The following is a 12,808-nucleotide window of genomic DNA, read 5'->3' as shown; positions in this document are numbered from 1 at the left end:
CATCTCTACAGCCCCTAACGTATGTAATGTCTGTGTCATCTCTACAGCCCCTAACGTATGTAATGTCTGTGTCATCTCTACAGCCCCTAACGTATGTAATGTCTGTGTCATCTCTACAGCCCTAACGTATGTAATGCCTGTGTCTCATCTACGTCTGTGAATATCCAACTTCTCAAGAACAAACTGCCTCTAAAACAATTCTCCAGCAGCATCATTTCCCTTTGTCCTATTCGGAAACAAAACAAAGTCCAAAGAAACAAAGAAATAAATGGCCTGGGATCCTAGCTACCCAGAAGGCTGAAGCAAGAGGATCTTGAGTTCAAGGACAGCCTAGGCAATTTAGTGAGACCTTGCCTCAAAAGAAAAAGTGAAAAGAGGGCTGAAATGCAGCTCCAGCAGTAGAGCGCCCCAGAGAGTGACTCAGGAGGGAATACTCCCTAGTATGGAGGAGACTGGAATGGTATCCATAGTACTGCAAAAATGAAAAGAGTAAAGAAAAAAGAAAAGAAAAAAGAAAAGAAAAGAAAAAGATACAGAAGGGAACAGAAAGGCAGTAACCCTCTGGGACAGGTCAAAGAAACCATCGGTAGCCGAGGGTAGGAGCTGGGAGAGTGACACACTGGCACCGCTGTCCTGTCATTAGCTATACAGACCACACTGCTTTATTCTCCGATGTGGTTTCTGGTGGTGACCACAGAGCCTGGGCACATCTGTGGTACTTAAGAAAATAGCTGAACAAAGTGTGGATGCTGTGTTAAGCTTGGCAGACGCATTACAGATAACAGGTGCTTGAAACAAGGAAGTTGTTTACTACTGCCATTGTCTCAGTCCCCTTGGTTAAAGAGCACAGGACAATTGTAGTCACAGGAATGTGACAAGTACCAAGCTCCAGTGTTTACCTTATTTACTCTTGTGTGGAAACGGGTTTGTGCGCCTGTACACTGTGGGGGACAGAGAGGATGGGGTATTTTGCTCTATTACTGTCTTCTTCCCTGGAGACAAGGCTTGAACCTGGAACTAGGTTAGTGGCCAGCAGTTCCTACCATCCTCCTGCCTCCACTCAATACAGTGCTGCTGTTATAGGCAAGTGTGTAGCCACACTCAGGTGTTTCTATGGGAGTGGAATTAGAACTCAGTTCCCCATGCTTTCACAACAAGCTTTCTTACCCATTGAGCCATTTCTCCAAACCCTATTTATTTTTAGTTCTAGGACTTCATGAATGCTAGGCAAATGCTCTACCATGAGCCACACCTCCAGACCAACTGTCAAAATTTCATTTAAAAAATCATATAACAAAACTTAAGTTAAAAGGAATTATCATTGCTATTTTCCTGGTTTGTTATTTGAGGATATTTTCTGGTCAGAAGTGAACTGTCCATTACTCAGTCTCAGGAGTCAGTGTCTGATAAGCATCTGAAAGGGACAGGATTGTTGCCTGCACTTTTCTTAGTCAGCCAGAGGGTCAGGCTCTGCACTTAGAGCAGCAGTTGTCTGACCTGTCATGTCTCCTCACCTGCACACTTATCACCCTGGGTGGTGTGCTCTAATCAGATGAACTTCCCCTTCCTTTTTTTACAGGTTTTCACTAGTTTTGAAACTGTGTCCAGCTGAACCTAGAAAGAGATCAACTTCTGGCAACAGGAAAACTCTTAAAACAATCTCAAGAATTGAGATTTTTGATACTTGATACTATGATTGTTTTTCAGTGTTTTAATTTCTGTTGCAACTGTAGTTTCAGATTAGTAAGCATCTTAAATGTATCCCTATATGTGAAACTTAAGAGAAAAATCTTAAAGCTTTACCTTTGAAGGTTAACTTGCAAAACAGGTAGCAAGTACTAAGTTTTACCACAGTTTTAATATATTTAATTGAAATGGAATCTATATATTCATCTCTGCTTATTTTTTGGTGAAACATAAAAGTAACCACTTCAGGGCCAAGGAAATGCTTCCGTGGGTAAAGGCCCTTGCCTTTAAGCCTGCTAACCCTAACCCAAGACAAAATCAGTTCCACATGGTGGAAAAAAACAATTCCCACAAGTTGCCCTTTGACCTTCACTTGCACTTACGTATCAAAGCACATACACACAGGAATACTTTCTGGATTATTTACAATTTTTATATGAAACATTTACTTTTTTTTTTTCTCTCGAGACAGGGTTTCTCTGTATAGCCCTGGCTACCCTGGAACTTACTCTGTAGACCAGGCTGGCCTTGGACTCAGAAATCCGCCTGCCTCTGAAACATTTACTTTTTAACGTGTGTGTGTGTGTGTGTGTGTGTGTGTGTGTGTCCCCGCACGCATGCATTGGTGTACCTGTGAATAGAGTGACTATGGAGGCCAAAAGAGGGTGTTGGCTCCCCAGGAACTGGAGTTACAGGCAGTTGTTCCTGGGTGCTAGGAACCTAAAACTAAAGGCCACTGTAAAGACAGTGTTGCTTTTATCTTCTGAGCCTTCTCTCTAGCTCTCACTACTAAGTTTTATAGTGATGGGATTGTTACGGCTTCAGGACTTCAATCTCCAAAGAATCATATAAATCAGTTGAAGCAACGAACTGGAGGGCATCTCAACCCCCTGCTGCTAGGGTCAAATGTGCAGCTCTCTGTAAACAACCCTTTAGATCTCCAGTGTTTGCTCATCTATTCTACTCCCTGTTGTGGGAACATACTGGCAACATTTTTTCTAAAGAAAGAGAAAATTGCAACATTTTATCTCATTTACACTAGTCTCACCTTTATCTACAAAGATCTGAGTTAACGTTACAACTGGTGACTAACCAGAAAGAGGATCAAAGCAGAGAAACAGAAAATATTGGATTAAGGCTGATGAAAATAAGATCAGAAGCATACAGGTCTGAATGTTCAAAATGCCACGTGATTACTCTGCTAAATACCCAGAAGTTTCAAATTATAAATTACACTAATAATGGTAGACATGAGATCGCATCTGTTCTAGACAATGTCCATAACCTATACATTGTTGATAGATATGTCTTTCTGCTACAAATACATGAAATCTCTCTCTGTATTTTTTTTAAAGGAAGTGGTTTTAAAATATCTCTGTAACTGGCTCAGTGTAAGGTGCATTCACACAGAGAAAATGTCAGTATTATTATTTGGGCCATATTTTCTTTAAAATGTAGCAACCATTGGACCCACAGCTCCCTTCTGGGAATTTAACTTTTGGAAATTAACCTGGACTGGGGCAAAGCTTTATCTGCAGCCGTGCCCACTGCAATGTCTTAATAGCAACCTACTGACAACGCTCTGTATCTAACAACAGGGCTGGATCAATAACTTGTGATGAAGAGTTTCAGAATACTGCAGTCATCAAAATGATGACGCACCAAATACTGACATGGAACTATGTACTGAAATAGTGCCTACAAGAGTTAGTATTGTCTATGCATTATAAGATTCGAGATGACTTATTTTTAGGATTTTCATAGAATTTTGGAAATATTCTGCTATCAGTGGAAAAATTGTTTTCAAATTCCCCTAACTTAACTAATATATACAAACACTGTGGGAAATGCAGACAATTATACTTTTCAGGACTTTCTCTCAAGCATATACAATTACAATGCAATCAGGATAAAGACTCGAATTAAAAAGAACGTTTCTGGCCAGGTGTGGTAGCACACACCTTCAATCTCTGAGTCTGAGGCCAGCCTGGTCTGCATAGTGAATTCTAGGCTAGCTAGGATTTACACAGTGAGACTATCTCAAAACAAACAAACAAACAACCACCACCACCACCAAACAAAGCATTCCCTGGACTGCAGAGACAACTTAGTTGATAAAGTAACTACCCAGCAAGCATGAGGACCCAAGATGGGATCCTTGGCACCATGCAAACAGCAAGTGTGGCAGCCATGTCTACAGTCCTAGTTCAGGGGGTAGAGACCCAGGGACAAGAGTGTCTCGGTCAGCTAGTTCATCGGTCAGCTAGCTTAACATGATCAATGAGTTCCAGGGTTACTGAGAGACCCTGTCTAAAAAAATAGATCGGAGAGTAATTGAGTATGACACCTGATGTTGACATATGGTCTCCTAATACATGTATACATTATGGATACATCCACACAAGTATGTATGTACCTGCCCCACCCCAAAGAATATCAGATAGACAGAGACACAAAAATTTCCTTTAGCAGATATCAGTCCTGAAATTTCTTGAATAAAGTACAACTCACTGAAACTACTTTTAAAAACTAGCTTATTGTGCCTATACCAATAAATTTTGCATATTTCCAAGAAAGGTTACATAGAAAGAAAAAGGAACTTTCATTAAAACTCAATTAGCGGCCGGGCGGTGGTGGCGCACGCCTTTAATCCCAGCACTTGGGAGGCAGAGGCAGGCGGATTTCTGAGTTCGAGGCCAGCCTGGTCTACAGAGTGAGTTCCAGGACAGCCAGAACTACACAGAGAAACCCTGTCTCGAAAAACCAAAAAAAAAAAAAAAAAAAAAAAAAAACTCAATTAGCAAGAAAATCCAATCGACTGTAACTCTACATTCTATTCCAAGTATTCCAGTGTATTTAAATAGAACTCATCTAGGTCTTAAACATCTCTTTCATAATAAAACTTTTTAACGTGTTCAGCCATGACAGTGACGAGTCTAATGAAGATAGTGTTTTACTACAGTGAAAACCATAACAATACATCCTGAGCCCCACAATTCCTGGATCCTGATTCTGTCTCTGGCAATGTCATCCCCCTACCAGTTCCATAGGAGGCTGCAGGCTGATGATCCATACAGCAGGCTTAGCACAAATACTGAAAGGCCAACAACAATATCATAGGCTGCTTGAAGGGAAGTTGGGAGCAGTCAACTAGCACAACCACTGTGAAAAACCGCTCCGTATTCCCTACTAATCTCGAGATCCAAGTGCTTCACCCCTAGTCAGTGTACTCCTGTGCGCATACCCAAGAGATACGAGGGCCTATGAGTATCAGTCAGGAGCCAGAGTGTTGTAGGACATCATTGTATCATTCTAGAGAAGCTTGAAAACAACCCAGATGCCTGTATATATCCTGACAGTAACACATCAATCTGTAACAAGAACGAGCAATGACAGTTACCACCAATGTGGATGGATCTGATAATCACTCTGGGTTAAGGGCAGAGAAAACAGCAAATACTATTACAGGTTGGAAGAATGGTACCCATGCTGGTATAGTGACAGGAAGGAAGCCCATGGGCAGCTCAGTGCGGCTTGTCAGAGTCTACTTGATCTGGGTGCCGCTTTCATAGTGTTTAGTTTGTGACAATGTAGTGAGCTACATACACTAAAACACATTTTCCTGTTTATTTATTTATTCATTCACTTTACATCCCAATATTCGGCCCCCTCTCCTCCCAGGCCCCCTCTCATACAACTCTACCCCCTACTCCCTACCCATCTCCTCTGAGAAGGGGAGCTACTCCCCCCCATCAAGTCAAACACATTCATCTCTACATACATTGTAACTCAGTAAAAGTTTTACAAATAAATGTTATTTCCCTGTGTCACAGGTAAGTTAAGTCAATGTTACTGTAGCTTTTACTTTGCAACTATAAATACCCACATGGAATGCTGAACAAACAAACAAAGTCCTTAAAATTTTATGTACACTGGGTTTCCTTTGCAGGTCTGTGCAAGGCCAGAGTTAACGTTAAGTACTGAAAAAAAATTCACAAATATAAACTTAATAAGCTAACTGAAACTCAGAGAAGGTGCCATTGGTCTAAGTAGGCCAGCTTCCCTCGCAGTGCACTACAGGATGCTGCACGGGCATGCTACCACAGGTGCTAAACTGTTTAGTAACAAAAACGTGCTGTAACAGCAAAAAGCAGACTACTGTGTGCTTTATATTTTTATTTTCACACAGGGTTCTTCCCATCTATATTTGACACCTGGCAACTCTTCCTGCTCTTCCCTGGCCCAGTGTTCTTACACCCCCTTTTTAGTCATCGGATAATTAACAACAAGTTGTCTAGACTTCTGCAAATCTCATTTTATCTTCAGGATACCTGAAGGAAAAGCGTTATAGGAAAAGATAGGAATGCCAAATAGTGCAAAAGCTACAGAATAAATATACTAAATACACTTCAGAGATCAGTTGTTGTTTTTGTGTGTATGTGAGGATGTGTGTGTGTGTGTGTGTGTGTGTGTGTGTATGTGTGTGTTTGTAGGTGCCCAAAAAGGCCAGAAGAGGACACAGGATCCTTGGAGCTGGAGTTGCAGACAGTTGTGAGCACCCAGCATGGACTCTGGAAGAGCAGTTCACACCGGAATCGCTAAGCCGTCTCTCCAGAACTTGTTTTTTACTTTTCTGAGATAGTGTCTTACTCTGTGGCCCAGGCTGTTCTTAACCCACAGCAATTCTCCTACCTTAGCCTCCCCAGTGCTGTGTTCAAACCCAATACAGTCAGCTAGAAAGGGTTCTTATAAAGGCATTTTAAGCTTTACATGCAGATTTGACTATCCACTCTGAAGACCAAGCTGACCCTTTCACTTACACAACCCCCATCAAACTCAAGCTGAGAAGATAAACAAGGAAACACATGCCCTGATGGCTCGCTCTACCCAGTAAAAGAACAAAAGCATCTCGATTTCTTATTTAAAGGTTTGTTCAAAACGTGTCTATGATGATGAATTTCCAGAAAAGAGAACATTTCAGGGGCATTTTTTTAGATCACCAAATTATGAAAATGTATTTGCTGTGTAGATTCGTTGGTCACCAGAAACAGCACCAGTATTCAGAGGCTAGGAGTGTAAATGACTGAAGCTGGTCACTCAGACTCCAGGTCTGTTTCTCAATTTTAAAATGGTTTGGTGCTGTTCTGAGGTTAAGAGCATTGGCTGCTCTTTGAGAGGACCTGGTTAAATTCCCTGTACCCACATGGTCGCTCACAACTGTCTCTAATCCAACATCTTCACACAGTCATCCACGCAATACATATGAAATTGAATGAATGAATGAATGAATGAATGGCTGGTGCTGAAGATGGCTCAGCAGTTAAGAGTACTCATTGCTCTTGCAGACAAGTAGGGCTCAACTCCCAGCACCCATAAGGCAGCTCAAAACTGCTTCTCAGCTCCAGTTCCAGAGCCTCTTCCAGCCTCAAGACACCAGGGATGCATGTGGTGCACACATATACAAGCAAGAAAATACTCACACAGAGAAAATAAAAATTTAAGTAGATCTTTAGAACATGGTAGTAAATAAAGAATCCGCATCTACCTTTGGAGGAAGATGTAGTTAAGGGAGGGAGGGGGGGGGGCAGAGATCTGAACACAGGATTAAACACTTAAATTGATTAAATGTGCAGTGGTTCAACAAACACACCTTCGTACCAGGAACTGTTCTAGGTGCTTGAAATACAACAAAACAAAGGTATTTACCTTGAGCAGCTCACATTTCCATTGGGGAGGAAAGAGAGATGAACAAACATAATGAGTAAACACATCATATTGTATACCTTACAGTTGTAAATTTTATGGGGGAAAAGGCAAAGTAGCTTAAGGTGGGGCTGGAAGATAGATTGGTAATCTTTTTTTTGTTTTGTTTTGTTTTGTTTTGTTTTTTTCGAGACAGGGTTTCTCTGTGTGTAGCCCTGGCTGTCCTGGAACTCACTCTGTAGACCAGGCTAGCCTCGAACTCTCGAACTCAGAGATCCGCCTGCCTCTGCCTCCCAAGTGCTGGGATTAAAGGCGTGCGCCACCACCGCCCGGCCTAGATTGGTAATCTTAAGAGAGATAAATAAACAGGCTTTCTTGAAAAATTGACACTTACTGACCGCTGTATGTGAAATATCTTGTTGTATTATTTCCCCCCTTGAGACAGGGTCTTATTGTGTTGCCCTGAGCTCACTTTACAAACCAAGCTGGGCTTGAACTCACGGAGATCCATTTGCCTCCCTGTCTCCTGAGTCAGAAAGGGTGGGAAATGACTCAGTGATAGTGTTTTTCTAGAAGCATAATAACTTTAGACTCCCAGAAATTATGTAAAAAGTTAGAGGAGGCAGTGTGTGCCTGAGATCCCAGGACTGGCGAATCAAAGGCAGGAGTGTATCTGGGGCTCACTAGCCAGCTAGTCTAGACAATATGGTAAACTTCCAAGTTCATCGAGACAGCGTGTCTCAAAAATAAGGTGAGAAGTGTTTAAGGAAGAGACTTGATGCAGCCCCTTGTATTCCACCACATACACATGTGTACACATGTGTGTATACACACACACCCCACTTTCAATTGTTTCATGGTACCATAAATAATTTTGTTAAGATTGAAAGGGATTACAATCTTAGAACTTTTAAAATTACAGTTGGTGCTAAATGTCTGTTCTTTTTTTTAATCTAATATATATTTGGTTTTGTTTGTTCTAGAGTTACCATTTACTTTTTATTCTCTTAAGTTGTATGTGTGTGTGTGAGTGTGTGTGAGTGTAGGTGCCCTCAGAGACCATAGGCATCAGATTCCCTAGAACTGGTGATACTGGCAGTTGTAAGCCATCTTCTGTGGATGCTAGGAACAGAATTCAAATCCTCTGGAAGAGCAGTAAATGCTGAACCACCTCTCCAGCTTTCCCATACACATTTTCCCTAAACTGCACATGCCGCACCTTAGTTCTTTGATAGAATGCATCTGATCATGTTCCTGGCACTGGATAAAGACTGTGTCTGTGGTCCTTTCCCTCTTTCCTTTGTGAGTGTCATGGTCCTCCTTCACTCATTTTAAGATTCACACAGGTAGGATGTCCTTGGGTGATACCACATCCATTCTTTCTTAGTCTCCTAAGACTTTAAAATCCTAACTGCTAGGAAGGTTGTGGTTCCTCTTAAGCAAGGGTTTTTGAACTTTACTTCATCCTTATCCACTATATTCTTATCAGAAAAGCATGCTCAAGTCACAAGAAAGCTTTTGAGGGCAAGTTCTGGGCACACCATAGGCTAAGCATGGGAAGGAGACGGGTATCTCTGGCTGAATTCAGATCATCAACAGTACCTTTCTTGAGGGGCTCACTATCATGCTCTTTCTTTATGAAACAGTGAAGCATAGCATCTTTCTGGGAGTTGGCATGGATATCCACTAATCATTTGTTTAAGTACATTTTTTTTAAAAAAATTATGTCAATGTATAGATATATTTAAGGATAACTGATACTGCATAGAGGATCACACTACTTCACCCACTTCCCACTGCCCTAAAGAATTTATTCCTTTATTTAAGAGATACTCGAGTATTAAAAAACAACACACACACACATATAACTAAAACCCAGAGAGGCAAGACATTAAATCTCATTTGCAGGTGGCCTTTGTAAACGCACCTGGTTAGGTTGTGTTTCTATTAGTAAAATATTGTAGATTGCCAGGTAACACAAAGAAATCTGTTTTTAAAGAACGCCATTCACCAACAATGCCAGTAGAATTTTTGCAATATTGCACTTAAAATGTTCTTAGCCTCGATTATAATAAAAGGCTTCTCAGGTTTCCAATCACCCCCATAAATGTAAATTTAAGTGTGCATGTCCTTAGAGTCAAATTATGGGCTAGCAGCCTTCACTTTGTTTTATAGATATAGAAATCTCCTGTCTAGTGCTGTGATTTTTTTTAATCCCATTATCTCCACATTAAAAAACAAATAAACAAACAAAAAAACCTGACTCCAAAATATTAACAAGGAAATGCTGGTTAAAATCAATTGACATTTAGCAAGCTTTTGAAATGTTTCAACACTTGGGGATGAAAACCAATTAACACACTGGTCTCTGATCTTCAATCTACTACAATCTTTCAAAACTGAAAATGAGCTGGTGTGGTGGTGTACACTTTCAATCCCAGCACTGGGGAGGCTGAGGCAGAAAGATCAGGAGGCTGAGGCCAGCCTGAGACACAGAATGAGTTCACAGGGAAGCTGGCCTAGACGGCATACACAAGAGTGTCTCAAAAAAAGAATAAGGAAAAAAACCCAACCAACAAATAAACAAACAAACAACAACAACAAAATAGCTAGGAGTTGTAGTGCTTTAACCCCAGCCCTTGGGAGGAGGCAGAGGAAGGTGGACTTCTGAATCTGAGGTCAACCTGGTCTACATATCAAATTCCAGCCCAATTAGGGCTACATAAAGACCCTGTCTTTAAATAAAGAAAAACAAAACATCCCCCAAAAGACTTACTATGCCTTATGCCTACAAATGTGGATAAGCAAAAACAACAAAATCAACAATTTCCCTCTTGCTCGAGTTCTGCGGGTAACAAGACATGCCAAGTTGGTTCATATTTGTGGTACTGTAATCTGCCTGCCCACACCCTACCAAAGGTTTCTCAGTCAGAAGTGAGAAAAAGCAGCCAACTTAGGGCATCTGATTGCTTGTCTCCAGTTGACATTTTCTTACCAGACCAGCAAGATAAACAATCAATTGTGTTTGAGGAACCTTCCTGTGCCTGTGTTTTCCACTGAAGCAGATGCTCGGATTCCGCTCACAAACTACAATAAATAACCTACATTCCTCAGTTACGCTTTTCCCTTAACGATCCTCTGAGTACCTTGTCTCCCCCACTCTGGAGCATTTTACTTCCTTACTTTGTTAGCACCCACACCTCCAGTCAACGCCAATTCAAATATAAGGCTTTAAACATTTCTAAAAGTTGCCATTTAATTAAAGATGCACACCAATAGGAACAAGTTTTGGTCACAGTTGTGAGCCTCCAAAATCATAATACAGTCTACTTTGTCTATCTAGAATACATGTTACAGTACACACATGGAAGAGTGGATAAATCTTGGAGCTACAGTGGATGCTGGAAATATTTTCATGCTGCTTTAAAGTGATTTTCCAGCAACTCAATAAACTCTGATTTTAGGAACTCGAACCTTGCAAATCTAGCAATTCAATTTTAGGGAAAAAAGAATCTAGAGAAATGACCGAAGAGTGGGTTTTAACCATGACTCCAAGTAAATTTAGAGAACTTTAAATCTCAGGGGTTCAATGGGCCTAAGTGGAATTAAAACAAAAGTTGTTTTGTATTCTATTAATAGCAGATGATTAAACGCATATCTCATTTCAAATGGAATTTATTTATAAGTACTTAAACTTACTAAACTGGCCACTAATCCCATGTCTGTTTCTGGAAAAATTCTCTCACATAACATGCAAGTTAAGCGACCAATCACCACACGCTGTGTCAGCTTAAGTCAATTCTTATTAAAATCTCAGTGCTCTCTGACTCCAATAACCTCCCTAAATCATCGACGTAGAAAAAGTCCAACCGCGGGCGAACATGTTTATAATAATTGTATATAGATATATAAAGCTGTCAAAACGCTAAACAAAAAATAATCAAAAGAAAAGCCAAATCGAACTTAAAAGCTACTGTATGAAAGAATCCAAGAGGAAGAAGGCGTTTCAAGTCTTCCCAAGAGCAGATTCCCTGGCAGCCTAGAAAATTCCCTGAGCTGAGGGAGCCAGGCTCACCTGGCGATGGATTCCTAATTACGGAGGAGTTTCTCCCCTACATTCTTGAGCGCTTTCTTTTCTCCGAGGAAACTCGAGCTTGTCTCTTTTTTTCTCTCTCTTTTGGATCTGGGGAGAGTTTAGCCCCAGCGGTCAGACCAGCATAGTCACTGATCACAAAGAGAAGTTGGGGGAGGACAAGAACCTCTCGGGGACCCCGCAGATTGTCGTCCACGTCGCCAATCCTCTTCCTCCAACACGGGAAATGTGGGGTCCCTCAGAGTCTCTGAGGGTGCAAGGGGGAAGGGGAGACCCTTATCGTGTAAAGTCCCCACTTTATCTCAAAAGTGGAAAAGAATCTCGACCTATCCGGCTGGCGACAATGGTCAGCTGCTTGGCGGGGCTCACTTTCCTGGCCTCGAACCCTGGAGTCCCCAAGTCTGTGGGCCTCCCAGCCTCCGCCCTCAGCCTGGAACCACAGGGTCCCGGACCTCCCTTCTCTGGTCTCGAGCTCCGTAAAGTCCCACACTTACCCGGTACGTGTTCTCCGTGAGCCGGTTCACCTCCTCCGGCCCCCGAGACATGGCTGCAACCTCCGGGAGGGCGAGCGCGGGAGGACGCGGCGGGGCCTCGTGGCCGCCGGACTCCGGGCGGCGGGAGCGCCTAGGACTTGCGGCTGAGCGGCCCTCGAGAGTCGGCCGTCGCCACAGCTGTCAGCGGGAGAGAGCCAGTGCGCGTCTCCGCTGCCAAAATGTCAAAACTTTGCGGCGCTTCGGTCGGTGAGAAGCTGTGAGGTAAACGTAGCCTGCCGCGGCTGGGACTAGCAAAGGGACGGGCAGCCCCACCTGAGGCCGGCGGAGTGGGCGGGGCTGAACGGCCAGAGGGCGGGGCAGCCCCACCTGAGGTGGGCGGGGTCTAGACAGAATAAACTGGGGTGGGCGGAGCTGCCTCAAGCAGAGGCAGCCTGGTGGGAGGGACTATCTGTTGGGGCAACGATGGGGGAATGGGGGAGAAGACAGGGAAGAGACTTGTTGAGCTAGGTGGGCGTGGCCTAGAGGCTTGCTAAGCGGAGCAGAAGCCCGGCCAGTGCGCAGGACTCATTGGCCCCAGCTGAGGCGGTGGAGCGGGGGTGGGGGCTGAGAGGCCAACGGGAGGGAGAAGCCAAGGGGAGGGGACCTTACCCCTTCTGAAATGGACTGATGGGCGTGGTCTAGATGGCGGGTGGGCGTGGTCAAAACAAGATGGGACGGAGTGAACGAAGTAGCTCTAGCTGTGCCCGCCAGAGTGGCCCCGCAGAGTTGAACCGGTGGGCGCGGTCTAGCAGACTGATGGGCGGTGCTGAAGCGAGGGTGGAGGAGTGGTTTG

At 43.1% G+C, this 12,808-nt stretch overlaps 1 protein-coding gene across 1 annotated transcript in view; it reads right to left on the bottom strand.

The window, feature by feature from the left end:
• Positions 1-12,254, bottom strand: part of Baiap2l1 (BAI1 associated protein 2 like 1) — a 92,347-nt gene extending 80,093 nt beyond the window's left edge. Inside the window, exon 1 of the mRNA XM_028756108.1 lies at positions 11,977-12,254. Coding sequence (XP_028611941.1) covers positions 11,977-12,027 — 51 coding nt within the window. The 5' untranslated portion in view covers positions 12,028-12,254. The remainder of the gene's footprint in view (positions 1-11,976) is intronic.
• Positions 12,255-12,808: the final 554 nt, after the last annotated feature.

This window comes from Grammomys surdaster, unplaced genomic scaffold (genome assembly GCF_004785775.1).
Source record: "Grammomys surdaster isolate TR1022 unplaced genomic scaffold, NIH_TR_1.0 126109, whole genome shotgun sequence".
NCBI lineage: Eukaryota > Metazoa > Chordata > Mammalia > Rodentia > Muridae > Grammomys > Grammomys surdaster.
This window is presented reverse-complemented; position numbering and strand designations above follow the sequence as displayed.